The 21,204-nt window shown below is 35.4% G+C and overlaps 2 protein-coding genes and 1 long non-coding RNA gene across 4 annotated transcripts; 2 read left to right on the forward strand and 1 right to left on the reverse strand.

Moving 5' to 3' along the window:
- The first annotated feature begins 5,166 nt into the window (after positions 1-5,166).
- LOC125224392 lies at positions 5,167-7,293 on the forward strand. 2 transcript variants are annotated; one of them, XR_007176871.1, is made up of 2 exons: positions 5,167-5,458; positions 6,971-7,293. It is a non-coding gene; the product is annotated as an uncharacterized LOC125224392 (long non-coding RNA). The 2 variants fall into 2 exon arrangements; XR_007176872.1 differs by having other exon boundaries at positions 6,982-7,293.
- A 2,098-nt stretch (positions 7,294-9,391) lies between these two features.
- Positions 9,392-14,612, forward strand: LOC125222671 (prolyl endopeptidase-like). Its single transcript, XM_048125412.1, has 12 exons — positions 9,392-9,649; positions 10,013-10,232; positions 10,323-10,523; positions 10,658-10,728; positions 10,989-11,151; positions 11,560-12,153; positions 12,631-13,011; positions 13,101-13,176; positions 13,265-13,328; positions 13,591-13,726; positions 14,170-14,283; positions 14,361-14,612. Exons 1-12 carry the CDS (start codon positions 9,540-9,542, stop codon positions 14,424-14,426), a joined length of 2,196 nt encoding a protein of 731 aa, XP_047981369.1. The 5' UTR covers positions 9,392-9,539; the 3' UTR covers positions 14,427-14,612.
- Positions 14,613-15,537: 925 nt separating this feature from the next.
- LOC125222062 (L-ascorbate oxidase homolog) lies at positions 15,538-19,883 on the reverse strand. The gene is made up of 6 exons (XM_048124470.1): positions 19,656-19,883; positions 19,398-19,507; positions 17,993-18,263; positions 16,681-17,129; positions 16,239-16,604; positions 15,538-16,047 (listed from the first exon to the last, which is right to left on the reverse strand). The coding sequence occupies exons 1-6, from the start codon at positions 19,785-19,787 to the stop codon at positions 15,756-15,758; spliced, it is 1,620 nt and encodes a 539-aa protein (XP_047980427.1). The 5' UTR covers positions 19,788-19,883; the 3' UTR covers positions 15,538-15,755.
- Positions 19,884-21,204: the final 1,321 nt, after the last annotated feature.

Consider the following 21,204-nt stretch of genomic DNA (forward strand, 5'->3'; position numbering starts at 1 on the left):
CTGCGAAATCATAACCGGTTGTTACAGTTCCGAACCAGAACTGTGAGAATTTATCCGAACCGAAACTGTCATTTTTTGAACCGTGGTTCGGTCCAGGTTAGAAAATTTTTGAACTGAAACCGTGCCGGAACCACCGGTTCTAAACCGGAATCGCGAAAAATCGCCGAAAAACCGTGAAACTAAGCCGGAACCACCAAAAACCGCCGGTTCGAAACCATGAAAAACCTCCGGAAAACTGTCGGTTCAGAACCGAGACCGAAACCGGCGGTTTTAGAACCGTAACCACGAAACACCCTCGCGGTTCGGTTCTGGTTCAACAATTTTCAAAGCCGGAACCGGCGGTTCCAAACCGTAATTACTGGTTCCTGAACCGTGGACACCTCTAAATGTGAGTAATATAGTGTGTGATCACCAATTAAAAATGGAGGGAAAAAATGAGACTCTATTTCGTGGACAGAGAGAGTACGTGTGAGATCAATAAGGCATGTTTGGTGTATAAAGTTAGTGCTGACAAGCATGTGATGTGAGGATAACTTTAATGTGCATGCATGGTTAAAGTGGAACATATATATGTTAATGCATGTATTATTCTGACCAGGCAATATATATATAATTTGCAATAATGCAATTTGAATAATTTGCATGGTTATGGGGGGGCCAATACAACATGAACATATAATAGGTTAAGTCGAATTGCAAATTAATTTATCAATTGACAGAAAGAATGAGCCTTTAATTTGTCAGCTAACCTTTTTATTGGCGAATACAGTATCAAGGTCAAAATTGACCTAACTTTAATCTTCTCTTCTTTTCAACACCTTTATCTCTAGCTAGATTTGTATATTTACTTTGCCACTTTGCCTCTTACTTGCACAAGAAGAGCAAGAAAAATACATAGGAATGACTACCAAATTCATCTTTGTTAACCACAGTCTCTTTATGCAAATGTGCCACAAGAATGACTGAACTGATATAGAAAATTTAGAAACCCTAATTTCTTGGTAATTAACCTACAAAACAATGAAACTCACTATTTATAAGTGGTTTATAAAGAGATAAAATGAAACTACAAAAAATAAATAAGTATAAAGCTATAAAACAATTTTAAAAAAAGATTGTCATTTTTTCAAGACATGGAAACAAGGCGGACCGAAAAGGTAATACGTATATTTTTTTCAAATAATAAATAGTTATTTGGTAGCCATGTTTTTTGTATCATAGATGACAATGGCTTAACTTGATAAATTGATGGATTACGTAAACATGGTTAAAATTATAATTCTGACAAAAATTGAGGTGGGTCATTATCTTATATTGGGCTTTGAGTTAAGTTTACATATGGTATCAAACAATTTAAAATGTCCACATATAATTTTCTATCTTAATATTACTTAACCTATCATTCGCTTTTAGTTTCTAAATTTTCTCAACCGAATGGCCCTTTTAGTTACTACTATAGTATATTTATTATAAAGGTGTTGAGATAGGTGATTCCATGTGCTAAAAAGCATATATGGGGAATAATTAAACAACGCATTAATAAGAAAGCATCTAATTAGTAGCTAACAATCATTAAAAAGCAGCTAATTTAATTGCATTTCCAGCCATGCATTGGTCTAATACAAAATCTCCACAAATTGAGTTTTTCTATGTGATAATTTAAATAAAGTACGCATGCGTATATCATTTATTAACTCTGTATAATTAAACTCATGCATAATTAATTTCTGATATATTATATGCTTAAGTTAAGACAATTAATTAGGTTGAAGATGAAGTGAGGCGTCCTATGTATTTGTGCGATAAAATAATTAATTCTTGTGTATGTACTGTACATATTTAGTGCTAGGTTTGATGAGGGAATTGTTCAATTCAACCACTTGTACAACTGAATTATTTATTTGTTTGTTTTGTGCAAAAAAATTGTACAACCGGCATTTATTAAATAAATTAAGTTATACTACTATATAGTACTACTCAATTTTGTTTTTAATTTAATTTTAGACAATGCATCTACCACCAATATGCTATATATATATATGATGATGCCAAGGCATATATTTATTGGTAGAGGTAAGCTATGGTTTTATGAGTGCCCCAGTGATTCAGAGATAGCTATGTCACAGCAATGAGATATTTAATGAGGAGGTAAATTAACAATTCTAGGTAATTAGAATCACTATCCCATACCCATATTTATTGCAATCTTCATAAATAAGGGGTACTGCAGTTCAGAACTATATGCCCAATTCCTAGAATTATAATTGACTTGACCTGTAAATGATTTATTCTACCAATTTTAAAATCTAAAAGAATTTTTTTTTTTAAGTTGGTCAATAATGTATGGTATGGCAAAAATTGAGTTGCTTATCATTTTTTTTTAGAAAATTACACCTAGATTTTTCGCACTCAAATAAGAATCATCATAATTATTATTGTAAAATGGAATTGTACAAATTTTTTGTTAGTATGCCTTGAATCCGTTATAGTTTGTCACTAGCCGAACGGGGGTCTCAACGAGTCAGGGGGTCAAGGGGGCGACGCCCCCTTGCCATGGCGGTCCGGCCGTGCGGGGGCACGGAGAGGCCTCCGGCCCGACGCTATGACATGTTTATGTTTTAGGTCTTTATTTTGTATTGGGTCTAGCTCGTCGTCTGTGTGCCTATTTATATAGAAGTAAGACACATAACTCTGTAATCTGAAAATACTCTGAAAATATCTGTTCTCCGTTTCCGCCCGTGGACGTAGCCAACACAATGTTGGTGAACCACGTAAATCTGTGTCTTCTTTACGTTTCTGTTTACCTCGATTACACAATTGTTCTATTCTGTCACAACATTTTTGCTACTGATTAAAGAAATTAATAATATACTCACAAAAAATAATAATAAGAGAATTAATGTGTATGGTCGAGGGTAGTTCTCAAGCAATAAATGTAGAGAGACGAGCAACTGAATCAAATTTGAATTAATGGAATATTCAAACATGATAAGAATACTGTGAAATTTTTTGCAATTGAAGTTTGAATCTGCAAAGTTGGCAGAGGAAGAGAGCTAAAAATAGTGGGGATTGTGGGCGTCATGAGTGCGACATATCACTCGGCAAAAAGGGTTTTAAAATTTAGTTTTATTTACTAAACAAATGTAAAAGAGAATAATTAAGTTCTTGGAAAAGGGAATGAAATGAAGAAAACACTAAAATGATCTTTAATCAATTTGTTTAATGCTTGGTTCTTTGACTTATATGTTCTCTTTTTCTTTGATTTTGAACACCAACACACCAACAAAGATGATCCAATTTGGAGGTTGGAGAAATCATTATTTCTTTAATGTTTTGGATGTGTGTGTAATTTTATGTAATTATTATCTTATGGAATCAATACGTGTAGATTTAGTCAAATTCATAAGTGCAACGATTGCTTAATTGACTAATTACTTTCTCCACTTATGGCTCCAAATATTTTAATAATAATAGTAATAATATAATTAAACAAGTAATTGATATAACTATATATAGGTTTGTGCTAAAATGACAACATTTCTTAAAGTGACATCGTGACACTGCATATACAACAATATTATAAACGCTACACAGCAATCTATAGATTGTTGTACAGCGTGTTGGATATTGCTGGCCGAGAAAAATTGTTGATAGTGTACAAATTAATGCTGACTGACTTTTTTAGATTTTTTTTGCCACGTGGCAGCTTATTATTCGTCCACATAAATACAAATGATTGGCTAAAAATGGTGGTATGGTGTTATTTTAAGAGATGGTGTCACCCTAACACTTCCCGTATAGTATATATATAACTCAATTCGCTTTTGTCTAGTTAATTCAGACATATTTTTAACTACTAATAAATGTTTAGCTATGAAAATCATCTTTTTTCTTACTGAAGATATGAGTATAAAATGAATTAATTCACATCTTTTTATTACTTTAACCGCCTTTATTTCTGGCAACGTTTTCTTGGATTGATAATTTTTTCCAGGAGAAAATCATTGCCAAGAATAATATGACAACTGACTGATTACCACATTTGTTTGACATAAGTTGTCATATCTATACCTCTTCAAACTGCAATAATATGTAACCTTGAAATTATGCAGCCCAATCTGGGATTAAGCAACCCCTCTAATTTCATCTTCAATTTTGAAATTGTGGAGTAGTAATATAGATTGTGTCACGTCTCTTTTCATTTATTATATTTTTGAAATTCTGACATGAAAATTTATTGAAAAAGTTAGAGAAAATAATGGCCTAATGGACACCAAACTATTAGTCCCACAAAGAAAAAGCAGTTTCCATCTTGTTGGACCAAGGATAAATGGAATGATTATTAATACAGTATCGGGACAGGTGATTAATTCTATACTTATCTTAATTAAGTAGTACTACTATAATTTTTTTTTTAATTTCTCAAGTGTAATGTGACCTCGCTCAAATTAAATAATTACAAGACTCTAAATATCAAGTATTACAATACTACATACAAAAAGTGTTTTACATATATTTTAAATTGGTAGTAATGGATTTAAGTGTGTCTGTTAATTGGATGGAAAATTGCATTTAAAAATATTTTGGTTTTTCTCATTTCATCAAGTTTGGAAACTTTCTTAATACAAAAATGTCTTTTCTAAAATAAGCATACGTTAGGTTTTAGATGGTCGATTTTGTCCTATCGTCTGGACATACCTTCCCTAAACTAAGCATATATCATGTGTCAAATGGTCAATTTTGTCTAATTATTTAGATGTATCTCAATAAAATAAGCTAATTTCTGGTGGTTGATTTTGTCCCATGGATTTGAAGAATTTATGACTCCCTTCGTTCCATAGTAATAGAATCATTTTGTCATTTTGGTACGTTCCATAGTAATAGAGACATTTCTCTTTTTAGTCTAAGTCAACACATTTTCTCACACCTACTTCACTCTCTTACTTTTTTATCGTATTCATCTCTCTACCTTTTTCATTTTCTACTTTATTCTCCTTTTACTTAACTCATTCAACACAATTTTTCTTTATCTCCGTGCCGAAAAGATATGCCTCAGTTACTCTGGAACGGAAGGAGTATCTCATGCCTAAGTTAAAATGATCTTAATTAAATCTTTAATTAGACTTAATTAGACACTTCTCTCTCTCTCTCTCTCTCTCACTAGACCTCTCTTATTAGCTGTGATATTGAGGCCTCTCCTCCCCTCTTAAATAGTGTACCTAACTGCCCCTATTCTTGTATCACCTCATACCAAATTCTATGGAATTCTTGATTCATGGAGGGTTTGTCAAAGGGTTTCTTACAGAGATTATTGGCATTCTGTCCACCTCCTTCATTCTTTTTCAGAATCCAACAAAATCATAACTTGAGGTTAGGAGGTGGGCATACTGCCAACTGAGCTCCGTTGGATTCTCTTTGCAAAACCCTCGTGAAATTTGCTTCCTCTTTGTAGATCAAGGTAACATATAGTAGTATTATTAAGTACTTACTATTATTCATGATTCTTTTGTTGATTTAATTTGTGCCATGCAAATGAAAATTGAAGAAATCCATCTTCAAATTTTGCTGTGAAGTAGTACTATATATGTTTGATTTCAAAAACCTACAACCCTAGCTTCTTTGTGACATCTTAATTTATTACTCCCAAATCAAAGATTAACTAAAAAGGGCTTCAAACTTGAGCATTTTCTAACTTTCTAAGTGAAAATTTGTTTTGCTTTCTTCTTTTTTCCTCTTTCCATAAAGTTTTGATAAAGAAAAATGTGTTCAACATAGTATTTTGTTTCTGAGGTAAAGTAACATAGTAAGACATTTTAGAGCATGGTTATTGTTTTGCATTCCAAGGAGATTTCTGTTTATGGGTTGATTTGCAGAAAAATTGAAAGGTGGGAGAGAAGATGGTGGTAGGGTTGGAATATAATTAGGGATTGCAGAGATGATGGTATGAACATTTACATACGTAGACTCATCATTGAGTTTCTGACATACGCCATTAAACTATAGTACTAAAGACAGTAGGTATTGTTAATTGTAGCAGCTGCTCCTCATTTATATTCTCTTCTATTCCCAACCTTCTATATTTATTTTCTGACATCTAAATCCATCTCATTTTCCAATTTCACTTAATGCAACTACTAATTTTTTCATTTTCTTACCTCTTTACCTCTTTGTTGAACACCTAATTTCTTTAAGAACCATTCTTGTGTCCTGTGCAAGGTACGAATTAACTTTTCAAATAGACAATCAATGATATTATATAAATTCAAATTAAAGAGCTGACAATACACAAGAATCGATTTAAAGGGCAACCTAGCAACTTAATTCAATCGTATTATTACTAAAAACAAGATTAATACTCTCTTCTTTCATTAGTCTCTTGGCTTTAAATTATTGGGTATAGATATTTTGGCATTTGGATGATTGAAAAGTAGGGCTAATTATGATGAATATCTATTACATGCTCGTGTAAGAATTAATACAGAAGATAAATATGCTCTTCATAAGTAATTAGTGTTTTATGGTCTTAATTTTTTCCAAATAACAAATACTCCTACAAACATGAAAAATATACCCATACATGTATACTTTGTACATGTATATATCATCTACTCCATTTTATATAGGGGTACTCAAAATGTCATTCACGTCGTTTATATATGATGCATCCAAATTACGCTAATTATAAATTTTGTAAAACGTACAAATTTCCAAATGAAAAACTGCAATCAAAATTGATACCTTATACTATTCCTAGTAAAAAATTCAGGCAAATCATTCACGTTTTTTCTTTTTCTTGTATACTCACTCTCCATAATCTCTAATGTGGACAAAATGTCTGATGATATGTCGCTTGGTTATGCTTAAAATAACACAATTTCATTAAAATAAGCATATATTTGAGGTTTGATGTGTTTGTGTTTCTATAGGTGTTTTTGCTTTTATTTAATTGAAAATATGACATGATTTGTAGCTCTTATGTAGTCGGTTGAAGTTGGGATTTGAATGGTCTTCCTTGTTGGTGTTGAGCTCATCGGAGGGGGCGGAAAATAAGTGGAGATGGGAGATGGAAGTGTATTATATTTCGAAGCAAGTATATATATGTGGCGAAGACTGTTGTTGTTGTCGTTGTTGTGTGATGCGAATATCGATTTTTGCTATGGGTCAAGTTTGAGAGTCTTGTTCTTCATTAGGGTTGGTTGGATGGAGGTATGTGGATGGTGTGGTTAAATAGAATAACATGAAATATGAAAACTCTTTTGGTTTCATCGAATTAATATGGAAATATAAAGTTTATATTTTTTTTTAGAAAAAAAGGAATATTTTTAGCATCTGAATCATTGCCCTAGAAGTTCAATTAAATCTTGAATTGGAAAATTCAACACAAGCACTACTTGTTTTCACATTAATTATGTTTAGTCACGCTTTCCAAACCTGATGATGCAATGTCATTTACCGTAAACAAACACATTATAATCAGTGTCTTAATTTTTTTTATTTATTTGACTAAAGTAGGCCAATTTTTCTCCTCTCCCATAAAAGGAAACTAGATTCAAAAAAGTTGTTCAGTTTCCACTTTCCAGTCAAAGTAATTGATCGCAGCCGCAGAGTCAAACTGCTACACTGTTTATTGCGACACAAATCAAGGTATAAAAGTTACTACAACAAGAAACACAATAAATGGCAGAATTAAAAAAAACTAAATTATGTCTACCTATAATTGTGATTTATATAGTCTATTAGCGTGATTTAATTAGTTGTTTATGTTATGTACAAACTCATCCCACGTCGGAAGTCTGAGAGAAGTTGGAAGGTGTATATAATTCTGTCCAACCCCTAATCAGTTTGAGGCAATTTGGGAGTGTCCAAAAACAAATCCGTGCGGGCTTGAGCAAAAGTAGACAATACCGAACTAATACTGCCGACGTCGACATTCCTGACAGTTTATAAAATCGAATTTACAAATGATAGTGTCTATGCACGGCACAAGTAGGTTGACTCGTGAGGAAGCAGAAGAGATTGACCCCAACGTCAAATATAAAATCGAATTATACAAATGATAGTGTCAATGCACGGCACGAGTAGGTTGGCTCGTGAGGAACCGGAAGAGAATAGTCGTAGGTGTTATTTTATAATTATTCTACTATTAAGTTTGAAATTTATATTTCAGTTGGGCTTGGGCCAAGCATGAATATAAGTTTCGTTCAGGGTTTTCTTTGTCGATTTTTTTTAAAATGCAAAAGAGAGTTGAATTGTAGGGTCTAGATTTTTATTCAAAAATTAAAAATATACCGATACCCTAATTTGCTACCTAGGGTTTCAAGTAGTCACTCCCTTGATCGAATGTGATCGTTGTGCTCGACAACATCGTTTCCCTTGTCCACGTTCCGTCCTTCATGAGCATCATAAGCTTGGATGCGAGAAACTAAATAAAGTTAAATTCAACATCATCAGCATTGGTGCATTGCAATTAGCAAAAGTATATACAATCAGTCATATAAGCTATCAAGTCCGGCTCTTTTGGGCCGTGTTATTGGGCCTCTTTATTTGTATAGGTGGATAACAAGTGTTTGGCCCATTTAACTCAAAAGATAATTTGTTTTGCACTATAGAAATACCCAAGTCCACAACCCATACATTTTAAAACTATACCATATTATTAGGGATGACAATTTTTGGCACGACACGATAACACGACACGAATCCACACGAAATTAATGGGTATGTGTCAAAGCTTATTGGGTTCGTGTCTACGATAAGGACACGAAAACTTCGTGTCGTGTTCGTGTTACACGTTAAGAAATAAGATTAATATATTATAATATTATTATTATTTTTATTTATTTTAAAATTTAATATTTAATATTAGAAATAATATTTATATATTATAATATTATTATTATAGTGTCGTTATTGTGTCGTGTCATATATGTGTTGTTATCGTGTCGTGTTGACCCGAAGTGGTTCGTGTCGTGTTCGTGTCTGAGGATAGCGGGTCGTGTTCGTGTTCGTGTTTAGAGTTTTCTTAACGGGCCGTGTTCGTGTTTGTTGTTATCGTGTCGACACGATAACGACGCAACACGCACGATTTGCCACCCCTACAAGTTATCATTTGCCTCAATGTTTAAGCCACAACTTTTATAATTATCGCTATTCATACTACAATTCAATATCTTTAATTCTCATTCAATTTATAAAATTAAAATAAATAACACTATAAATAACAAAAATACTCCTTCCTAAATATTTAAATTTAAATTCATAAACAAGCAAATAAAAACCTAATGATACGTAAATTAAACACTTCAATACTTAAAATCTCACGATTTATTATAATCTAAAACCAAATATGAATTTGATACGTATCAAAGATGTTATTATGCACTCGCCACGCGCTCGCAATTGTCTCCTCGTCAACTCCACTCGCATTCACGCGCCGCCTTAGATATTTCCGCACTCTCACTCTCTCCGTCTCTACTTCTAATAGACATCTGCGAAAAACCTTATTCTGCAACTCTATTTCTCCCTCAACATCTTCGCCAATGGCATCGCTCTCCGCCGTCGACCGCATTCTCCACTACTCCGTCGCTCGTCGCGACGACTCCGTCGTCGATAATTATCACGGCGTTAGCGTCCCCGACCCCTACCGCTGGTAATTCTAATTCAACCTCTAATTAACTCCTGCTAATTGCGAATTCGTTATGGATGTATAGTTTCAGCTCGTTCAAGTTAATTTCCAGATTAGGTGTTGGTCTTAGGGTGGATGTTTAGATTATATGATGTATTTGGATTGAATTTGATTAGGCTTGAGGATCGCGTTAGCGTCCCTGACCCCTACCGCTGGTAATTCTAATTGAACCTTTTTTTATGGTTAAAAACATCTAATTAACTCCTGTTAATTGCGAATTCGTTATGGATGTATAGTTTCAGCTCGTTCAAGTTAATTTCCAGATTTGGTATTGGTATTAGGGTGGATGTTTTGGTTGTATGATGTATTTGGATTGAATTTGATTAGGCTTGAGGATCCTGATTCGGCGGAGACGAGAGAGTTTGTTGAAAAGCAGATGAAATTGACCGAATCCGTGCTCAATACTTGCGAAACAAGAGAAAAGCTTCGTGAAAAGCTTACTAAATTGTCTGATTTCCCCAAGTACAATGCTCCGTTTAGGGTTGGTGATAGGTACTTTTACTTCCATAATACCGGTTTACAGCCGCAGACGGTTCTCTATGTTCAGGTCTGTTTGTTAAGATTGTAGCTTGCTTGACTTCTAAAAACTGTGATGGCATTTCATGGATGTTGAAATTCAAGTGTTTTGGCATTGCAGGATAGTTTGGAAGGGAAACCTGAGGTTTTGCTCGACCCGAACACGTTAAGTGATGATGGAACTGTGGCGCTGAGTGAATATGCAGTTAGTGAGGATGGGAAGTACTTGGCCTATGGCACTAGTTCAAGTGGAAGTGATTGGGTGACCATTAAAGTTATCAAGATTGATGATAAGACAACTGAGCCTGATGTCGTTTCATGGGTAAAGTTTATGGACAGATATTTGCTATGTAATTTTATCTTACAATGATCCAACTTAGAGTTATTTTAGATATGCTGGCATTGTAACGCAATGCTTATTATGTTTGCGATGCCTGATTCGTATATTTGTATCAGGTTAAGTTTTCGGGTATTAGTTGGACGCATGATGGCAAGGGTTTTTTCTACAGCCGTTATCCAGCTCCTAAGTAAGTGGTACTTTATGTCAAAGAAACATTATAAAATCTCCTTGAATTGGATGTTCTGATTTGTTTTCTGATGAAAGATTATCCTTTTACCATAAATATATACATCTCAATTATATGCATATCAAAGCTATTTCTTTTTACAATATAATTTTGACTAAACCATTTCTTCAGAACTACTGTTCATAATTCATGTTCATACTATTCATTTGTACTTTTCATTGGTAGCTTCTAATGTAGATGTTTGATGGTTTGTTTTGAAGAGATGGAGAGAATTTAGATGCAGGCACAGAGACCCATTCCAACTTAAACCAAGAAGTGTATTATCATTTCTTGGGTACCAATCAGTCTGAAGATATCTTATGTTGGAGGGATCATGATAATCCCAAACATTCACATTCTGCTTCAGTCACGGAAGATGGGAAGGTACTGAAACTTTTACTTGTCAGCATTTTGGAGGGTTACTTTTAAATAACAACCAACATTGTGATTTGATTTGGCCATACACTTAAAAAATTTCTTTGCTATAGCACTAAGTTTACAAGGTTATTTGTCAAAATAGATTATATATTGTAGATAGATAAATATCTTGATTGTTAATGAATGACATGCTAAACTTTATCTATATTTGACTTTGATTCATAATTATAGGTAAAATATAGTAGCGAGTAAACATGAAACAAGATCAAGGGATAAATATGAAGAGGGTTTTCTGTAATATCATAGTTTTAATCACAAATTTTGTTTTGCTCTTGAATTAACCCTGTAAATGCAAAATGATTCCCATGATCTACTGTTCAAACTCGATAGTGATTTTTCATATGGAATTTGCAGTATGTTCTTTTGTACATTGGAGAAAGTTGTGACCCAGTCAACAAGGTTTATTACTGTGATCTATCATTGCTCTCTAAAGGACTTGAAGGTTGTAGGGGGAAAGAGGAGTTGCTACCTTTCGTAAAGCTTGTTGATAACTTTGATGCTTCCTATCACTATGTTGCAAATGACGAGACTGTTTTCACCTTCCTCACAAATAAAGATGCTCCAAGATACAAACTTGTACGAGTTGATCTAAAAGAACCTAATTCCTGGACTGTTGTACTTCAAGAAGATAAAAAGGACGTGCTTGAATCTGCCTCAGCTGTAAGTGGCAATCGGATAGTTGTGAATTATTTAAGCGATGTGAAAAATGTTTTGCAAATAAGGGACCTGAAAACAGGTGACCTGTTGCACCATTTACCACTTGATATTGGAACTGTATCTGAAATTTCTGCTCGACGCAAAGACAGCATAATCTTTATTGGATTTACAAGCTTCCTAGTCCCTGGAATTATATATATGTGCAAGTTGGAAGGTGATGTACCAGACATGAAAGTCTTCAGAGAAATAGTGGTCCCCGGCTTTGACAGGACCGAATTTGAAGCCAATCAGGTAAATAATTATTTAATGAAATGCAATGAAGTCATGTTACTGATGCGGAAACCACTTGCTCGTTTATTCTGGAGGAACATCCAGATTCCTTCTCCCTAACCCCCCCCCCCCCACCCCCCAAAAAAAATAGAATTTTTCAAGTATAATATCACCGGTCCTTTGTCCTTAGAGTCTGGCTAATAGAGTTGAGTGAGAGTGAGTGTGAGTATTAGATTGAGTAGGGCAGTGCACATTTGACTTTTAAGATTCATGTGAAGTATTGCTATTCATAATTCCCAAGGATGAAGAATCTACTCAATGTTGTCTTTCACAGATTTCCTTATGCTTTTGTAAAGTTTGGTGATCTGTTGTGTCAAATAAAACGAGAGTATCTGCTGATTTCTAGGGGTATTGGGTAGAAAGAGACTTGACATTTGTTGTTCTGTATCCTTGCATTTCTTTTTTATACCATCCTTGATCAATGTATACCCTTTTCAGGTTTTTGTCACCAGTAAAGATGGTACTAAAATCCCAATCTTTGTAGTGGCTAGAAAGGGTCTTCGCCTGGATGGTTCACATCCTTGCTTACTTTATGGATATGGTGGATTTAATATCAGTATTACCCCATACTTTTCTGCCAGTCGTATTCTGATTACAAAGCATTTAGATTTAGTCTTTTGCATCGCAAACATACGCGGAGGAGGAGAGTATGGAGAAGAATGGCATAAAGCTGGTTCCCTTGCAAAGAAGCAGAACTGCTTTGATGATTTTATATCAGCTGCTGAGTATCTTATATCTGCTGGTTACACACAGCCCGCGAAGTTATGCATTGAAGGTGGTAGCAATGGAGGACTTCTTGTTGGGGCTTGTATCAATCAAGTAGCATCTCGTTCCATTTCTGACAACTTTTAAACTATTTGGTTCAACATGAGCAACAAGTAAACAGTCTAGAAATTTTCTAATTGCAGAGACCTGATCTTTTCGGCTGTGCTCTTGCTCATGTTGGTGTTATGGACATGTTGAGGTTTCACAAGTTTACTATTGGTGAGGCAACATTTACTAGGAAATTATCTTTACTTTTATAGATTCTTCTGTATGTTACGAAATTTTGATATTTGTTCCTGTTAACCAGGCCATGCGTGGACGTCAGACTATGGCTGTTCCGATAAGGAGGAAGAGTTCCACTGGCAAATTAAGTGAGCTATTTTACTTCTTCAGATTATGAATTGGGTCGCTGCTTTTGATTTTTCCAGTATAGTTATTTTCTGTTGGTCGGGGGATGTGGGGGAGTGATTTGGATTAGGATCTGAAGCAGTAATTCAGTATTAATCATTATTACTCCTAAACTGCACATTAGAAATTTGCATCAAATTTAAACACTTCAAATAGTGTTGCAAATGTGCTTATTTATAAACATGTTTTAAACATATAACATTTCGTTCTTTTCTCTTCCTTTAGGTACTCACCCCTGCATAATGTGAGGAGACCTTGGGATAAGCCATCTGATAAGGCCATTCAGTATCCATCCACTATGTTATTGACGGCTGACCATGATGATCGCGTTGTCCCACTGCACTCACTGAAGTTATTAGCGGTTGGTGTTTTACCAATTGAACCTTTTATTTTCATTGTCGTGTTTTCGTTAATTGACCTTTGTTTGCCTTTTGGTGGGTGGGGATTAATATGGCTACCTTGGGTTATCATCTTTCTTTATGGTCAAGATTGCCAAAAGTAATAGAACGGAGTATAATTTTAATGGAAGCTGCACGTTAGAGGAATTTGAGAACCTTAGAAAACTGGGGAGAGATTGATATTCACTCAAATGAATACTTTGTGCCTAAATTATTCTTTGGAAAGCATAGTTGAAGTTCATTATTTGTGTGGTTTTTGAATCTTATTTGTGATACATATTGATACTACTGTTTCTGGAAAAAAAAAATTACTGCTGCATTGTATTGTTAAATAAAACCAATTTGTGGTGATAATGTTACAATTTCACTTGTTACATTCTTCATTTTATAAATTGGTTCCTTACAGACAATGCAACATGAACTATGCACAAGCATAGAGAAGAGCCCTCAAACGAACCCAATTATCGGGCGGATAGAGCAGAAAGCTGGGCATGGAGCTGGAATGCCAACTCAGAAAATTGTAAGTACCACTAACTCATGCAAATTTACTTGTAAATCCAAGTTAAACACGTCTAATCTGAAACAACGGCATCTTAGATTGATGAAGCTGCGGATAGATATGCATTCATGGCGAAGGTGGTCGATGCAACCTGGACAGACTAGACAAAGCCAATTTGACACTAGGTGCAGAATCACATTTTATTTCTTACTATTATTCTGCTTCATTTAAATGGACAGATGATTGCATTTCTAGTATTGAGACATTTAATAATTTATCTATGTCTGGTCTTCGTTCCAGACAAATGCTTCCACATTGCATTTTAAAGAGAGATAAGCTTGTTTTCTCCATTTATTTGAAATTCATGAAATTCATGCTAATCAATTATGGAGTTAAATATTTCGTCCTTCCTAATATATACTCCCTCCGTCCTATTCAAGATGGTCACCTTTCCCTTTTTGTTTGTCCCAATCAAGATGACCACTTTCCAATTTTGGAAACAACCTCCTCTTTCCTCTCTCCTTATTAAAATATTCAACTACCTTTTTCCTCTCTACTTTATTCCACCTAAAATCCCGTGCCACTCAAGAATGTGGTCATCTTGAGTGGGACGGAGGGAGTAACCTAGAGTAATCACAAGTTGAAATGAAAGTTTCCAAATTTTTGTAAATACATGCATCTATACCCAAATGAAGTCAGTGTAAATACCAAATTTATTATTTTTTTACTATGTGTATTTACTAAAATATATTCCCTCCGTCCCAGATTTGTAGTAACATTTTACCATAAAAGTTCGTCCCACATTTGGAGTAACATTTAGAATTTACCATATTTACACATAAAATTTTACCCAATTATTTACTAAAATTACACCCAAATGCCATTATCTATATTAAAATAAATCAAAAAACAAAAATAAAAAACCAAACTCATTTGGGAAACAAAAATAAAAAACAAAAATAAAAATAAAAAATTACACCTTCAACCAACTCACTTCATTTATTACACACTTCATCATCTCACTCCACCATCTCATTTCATTTATTACAGACTACACTTCTCACTTCATTAATTACACACTCCACCAATTCCTTAAAACCCGTGCCATAACTAAATGTTACCACAAATGTGGGACGGAGGGAGTAACATGGACTAGTCACAAGTCATTTAATTTTCTTTCACAACGTTAAAATGTCTAGTCACGAGAAAAATACTAACTTTGAGAAAACTTAATATCCAGTGATCCCATCCGAGATAGAAAAAATGGCAATTGAATTGGTTGAAACAATGAAATTTATTAAATTATACTATATAACTTGATAAGAAGAAAGATACAATATCCCAGTAGTTGTAAAGTAAAAAGAATGGTGACCTGACCTTGAGCTAAGGACATTAACTGAATTGGAAAAAAAAAAGAGTGGTAGCTGACTCTTAAGAAACCTAGATCTGCAAACCATCAACGCCGTAATGAAATGTGTTTTGCGTTACTCGAATCATATGGGGCGGGTGTGCCTTCCCTTGGCCCTGCCACAGAGCAGCGCGTTCTTGGGGATCGGATACTCGTCTCTCAACGAGGTTGAGGCCGTGTAAACCCTCAGATACGTCTGCTGTCCCAGGTACTGCCTCGCCCAGAACTCCGACCTCAAGTTCCACATCCCCACGTTGTCTAGCGCTATGTAGATCGCGCTCCACGACTTGGGGTACACCTGCACCGTGCAACGGGAGACTGCGTCCCGGAGGTTGTACTGGTTCCGGCTATTTGAGCTCCATTGCCCTCCATCCATTCTGCACACAACATTTTAACCATTTGTTAATATTACAATTACTCACTTCGTCCCATAAAAATAGTCACTTCTATTTTCGGTAACTTTTTTTTCTCTCAAATGAGATTGGACTGTTTTCTACTAATAATACTCCGATCACTTTTTTAGTCTATTTCTCTCGTAATTGGAAAAATGCTAGTTTTGGGAGCTCACCCTACTACCCAGAAGGAGTAGCCAGCCAGATGGTAGCTCTGCACGATGTTTTCGTAGTTCTCGAAAACAATCTCGATGAAGGTCCTGTAGTCCGCTCCCAACACCGATGTGTCCTCGTACATCCCTGCGCCATTGGGGGCCTCTGGGATGCTCCCAACGCGGAACACACCGTCTATCTTGAAGTAGTCAGCAAGCTTCATGGGCGTGTCGGGCGCCTTAAAGGCCACGCTGTTGAGGGCGTATCTCTGTTTTCCGTTCACCTGGCTGGCCGAGCTGGCCAGCCTGATGGTCTTGGTAGTGTTGATCATGCCGTAGTGGTACGACCCCTGCGGGTTCGGCCTTGGCCCACTCGCCGTCAGGTTAGTCCTGCAAACAAAAAAAAAAAAGTTAGGGGGTGCTTGGGGTTACTAAATATATAATGTAGGGTGGTGCGGTACGGTACCTAAAGGAACGGGCCTGGTTGAGGGACCAGTCGATCTGAGTGGTGGGCCCACCAGGGAGTGGGCCGGATGCCGGGGTGTTGGAGCTGGAGTATTTGAGGAAGGCGGTGTTGCTGAGGACCTGGGAGGTGAAGCGGGTGGAGGCGACCACGTAGTAGTTCTGTGGGGGCTGGTCCGCAGTGATGAGCACGGACATGCACTGGCCGAGGTGGACGTCGAGAGACGAGTAGCTGATCTGGAGCGTGTGCGTTCCCTCGATCTCCACCACCTTCATCTTGTGCCCTTGGATCCGGAAGTTGAGGGAGTTCTGCAGTCCCACGTTGCATATGCGCAGCCGGTACGTCTTTCCTTGGTCCACCGTGAAGGCGGTGGCGCCAGGGCCGCGCCCGTTGATCAGGACGCCGTGGGGGAAAGGCAGCTTCTTGCCCCTGTCCAATATCGTCTTCAACACCTACATCGCAACATACCATGTCATCATCAGTGACGGACGCAGAAAATATATCTAAAACACGATTTATTGTTTAACTAGGTATTAATCATTTATTTACTATAGTACTATAACTCTATCAAAATTTATTTCCCACTTCACCCACATCTATAGATATGTCACATTGAAACGTCAATTTATGAAATTAATAAAATGTAGCATTTCAAGACCCTTAGTAGTAGATTGCCAGATTGGTATAATAAAAGAGCATATAGTAAATGCACAGTAAATTCGGTAGGCCCACTAAAAGAAATGGGCCGTAATTAATTACTAAAAATGGGCCCGGCCCGATATGGGCAGGCCCACCACGTTACCGACACACTCTAAAATTAAAAATATTAAAAACGTGGATATAATAAATAATATTCTTCCCATCTCAATTTTTTCTCTTTAAAATTCAAGAATTTCAGTGTAATTTTTTATTCATAAATTTATAAGAATATGCACATGATGTCTAGTGTATTTGACAACGATGTGACAACTAGCATTTCTTAATTTCCCATGATCTTTCCATTAATGGTATTAATAAACAACAATAAAGATGGGAAATAAAAGGCAAAAAATGATACTCCCTCCTTCCCCCAAAATTCGTCACCATTTGATCTGTCACGAGTTTTAAGAAATTTAATAGAAAGTGGATTGAAAAAGTTAGTGGTACATGGGTCCTACTTTTATATATTAGTTTTAAAATAAAATATGGGTGAGAATGAGTTAGTGGAATGTGGGGTCCATTACCAAAAATGGTAAAAGTGAAAGGTGACAAATTTTTAGGGATAAACGAAAAAGGAAATAAATAATAAATTTTCAGGGACGAAGGAAATACTTACAGTGTGATTATTTTTGTACCAATCTCCAATTAAGAGGGTGAAATCATCTGCTGGTGGATCAAATGGGACTGGAATTAGAGGCCTACTCATGATCCTAATGCCTCCAAATCCACCAGCAGCCTTGTGCATTCCCAATGATGGGAAGTAAAAGAAGCTCCCAATTTGATCCTTCATTTGAAGTATGTATGTGAAGTTCTGCCCCGGCGGAATCGGGCATGTCGTCCCGATCACGCCGTCCTCGTACGAGTTCCTCCTGTTCTGCACTCCGTTCCTAATTTTGTCGACATTTGAACTTTTAGTCTTGACAGTTCAACAGTGCAATCGCACGGGTGCGACACTAGTTTTAATTTCAAATTTATTACTACCCTTTTTGCTATCTTCGAGGAAATAACATAAAGATGCAATAGTCCAACAAAATAGAAACAATGCATCATTTGTCTATAAATAGAAACCATAGTTCGATAAATGACAAATCAAAACTGCCCCCTCTGGCTGTATTACAGCTCAAAATTGGTCTTATTCAATAATTTGATGATATAATTAAAAATATTTTGTTACTACATTTGACAATTAGGAATGCAGTGTAGGAATCTCTTTAAGATAATAATTGGATCTACACAAACTAATGATGTAACACTCCATGTGCATTCATTCATAATTGTTTAAAATCCATGTGCCTATTTCTATTTCCCCCACATTAGCTTTATTATACAAACTCTACAAATTGTTTTTTATCACAAAATTTAAGTTTTGACTTCAGCCGCTGCAATTATTGAAAAGGTATTACCCTTTTAGCAGGTAAGAATTTATTGTAATAGATGTAATAGTAATTAATATATATAGCTATGTGTGTGTCTCCACCGCCCTAGTATTAATATATATATTAATTACAGTCTCAGTTGCTCGTGAATTGCATTAAAATATCACCTCATCAGGGGGAATTTTCTCGAACAGATTAAAGATTAGTACTTTTGTAGATTAAAAAATCATGTTAAAATACTATATTTGTATAAGCTATGAACATAAGGTCATCCTAGCTAATTAGTAATGCTACTACTACAAGTCTACAATGGTTATCATATAATCTTACAATTTGATTAATGTAATAATTGAAAAAATTGACAAAGTTATAATAAATCGAATAATTTTAAACGGTGCAATATTGACCAGAAATCGACCAAAATTCATGATTTTCCGATATTTGTAACTAGCACTACAAAGGTCATCATATAATGTTACAATTCGATTAATGTGGAAGAAAATTAAGTCACATGAGTCTATGACATCAAGACATATATCTAGATCTAATTTGGACGAATGTGTTGTTTTTTTGAGTAAATTGCACGAAATGTTTTTGGTATATAAACACACATAAAAGTGTAAAAAAAGGTGGATTGTTTGTTACCAATGAATGAGGAAAGGCTCATCCAAGCTGTTGTACACATTGACAATGATGTTATCGTTGGTGACGGAGTAAATTTCCGGCCCCGGAAATTGCCCATTTATCAAAATTCCCTGCATCATAATTCATAAATCATAAAAAATTCAAGAAATCACCATATTCCAACACCCTTTTGGACAACTTAAAAAGGGTTGTTGATACAATGCACAAAATATAGTAAAAACATTAACTTTTTCAAGAGCTAGAGAAGAAAAAAGGAACCTTTTGAGGGACTCCAAGAGGGTAGATGGTGCCGTAGGTGACGTTCCAATCAAAGAATCTGTAGGGGCTGTCGGCGGCGGCGGCGGCCAAGCATAGGAGGAGCGCCGCTAGTCTCAGCGGCGGAGATGGCATTGTGGTGGTGGAGGATGAAAAAAAGTGATGTGTTTTGGAGTTTTTTTTTTTTTTGAGTGATGAGATGAAGAGAATGGGAGTGATGTTGTTGAAGAATGAAAGGGTCCAGTGGGATATATAAAGTGGGATACAGATTGGATTGCTTCTAATATTTTAAATTTAATTTAAAAAAAGAGGGCAAAAGCAAAAAAGAATGTTAATTTGTGTGTAATGAAGAGAATTTTGTGGCTGTGATTTGTAATGTGAGAGAGGGAAAATTTGATTTGGGAAAATTGCAATGAATTATTGGGTATGTAAAAGTCAGCATATGAAATGATTACAGCGTGTAAAGAGGTTGTGTTTCAAATATTGATTACACATTTCCACTAATGAAAAACTAGTATATGAAATATATCTCTATACGCGTAAACAATGCGTGTAAGGATTATAATTATTTCACATAGTAAAACTTAATAGCATAATTACTCCCGTCCGCGAACATGAGTTTAGATCGTCAGCGAATAAGAGTCCTAGTTTACTTTTACCATAAATGGTAATAGGTCACACATTCCACTAACTCATTCCACTCATATTTCATTTAAAACTAATATTTACAAGTGAGATCTTTATTCCATTAACTTTTTTCATTCACTTTTCTTAACATTTCTTAAAATCAGTGCCGCCAAAGAATGGGACTACTGTTGGCGGACGGAGGGATTATTAGTATAACCCACAACATATATGTCCAAAAAGCAAAAGGGAATTATGTTTTGGTTCAAGAAAAAATTCAAAATTAAGAAAGTGGAGGTGTCGGTGGTAGGTCAATGAACTAGGCCCAAATGGGCGACTCACATGCCTATGTCTGTTTTTCATTTGGGATTGGAGGAATATTGTAGAAGAATAATGCTTTTCTTTATAAAATAACATTAAACAGCAATTATTGTAATTATTGGTCAATATTGATATTTTAAAAATCTAATTAAGAGATGAGGGAATGAGATTTGGGTGTGTAGTAGTAATAGTATTGACGCGTCGCCAGCCATGTGCATTGATAAGTTGTACTGTACCACAGCTTCTTGTGGGTCCCACCGCTCATCAATCCTATACTAAAGAAAGTGAGTGAGATGGGTTTGAACTTATGGCGGTTTATCCATAGAAAGATTAATGCTCGAGGCAAAAGATTTCAAGTTTGAATTCATCGCGACGTGATCACTATAAAATGGTTAAAGATCGGATTGTTCAAATTTAAATATTGCGAAAGGGTATTTTTAAAGATAAAACAATTTTAAGTAAATTATTAGGGTTCATTTGATAAGAAAGATGAGATATAACAAGATTTGTTAAATAAGATAAGAAATGCGGGCTTCGTGTCAAGATAAGCTCGGATGAAAGTTTTTTCATTGTTGTTTGAGAGACAAGAAATTATCTAGATTTTTTA

Source organism: Salvia hispanica, chromosome 4 (genome assembly GCF_023119035.1).
Source record: "Salvia hispanica cultivar TCC Black 2014 chromosome 4, UniMelb_Shisp_WGS_1.0, whole genome shotgun sequence".
NCBI lineage: Eukaryota > Viridiplantae > Streptophyta > Magnoliopsida > Lamiales > Lamiaceae > Salvia > Salvia hispanica.

Bases quoted from the DNA above. Each gene is read 5' to 3' on its own strand.
- LOC125222671 (XM_048125412.1), top strand. From the start codon at position 9,540: ATGGCATCGCTCTCCGCCGTCGACCGCATTCTCCACTACTCCGTCGCT. The intron at 13,727-14,169 runs GTTGGTGTTTTA...GGTTCCTTACAG, and splicing joins ACTCACTGAAGTTATTAGCG to ACAATGCAACATGAACTATG. The intron at 14,284-14,360 runs GTAAGTACCACT...ACGGCATCTTAG, and splicing joins GAATGCCAACTCAGAAAATT to ATTGATGAAGCTGCGGATAG.
- LOC125222062 (XM_048124470.1), bottom strand. From the start codon at position 19,787: ATGCCATCTCCGCCGCTGAGACTAGCGGCGCTCCTCCTATGCTTGGCC. The intron at 19,508-19,655 runs GTTCCTTTTTTC...ATTATGATGCAG, and splicing joins CTCTTGGAGTCCCTCAAAAG to GGAATTTTGATAAATGGGCA. The intron at 16,048-16,238 runs GTGAGCTCCCAA...TGTTGTGTGCAG, and splicing joins TACTCCTTCTGGGTAGTAGG to AATGGATGGAGGGCAATGGA.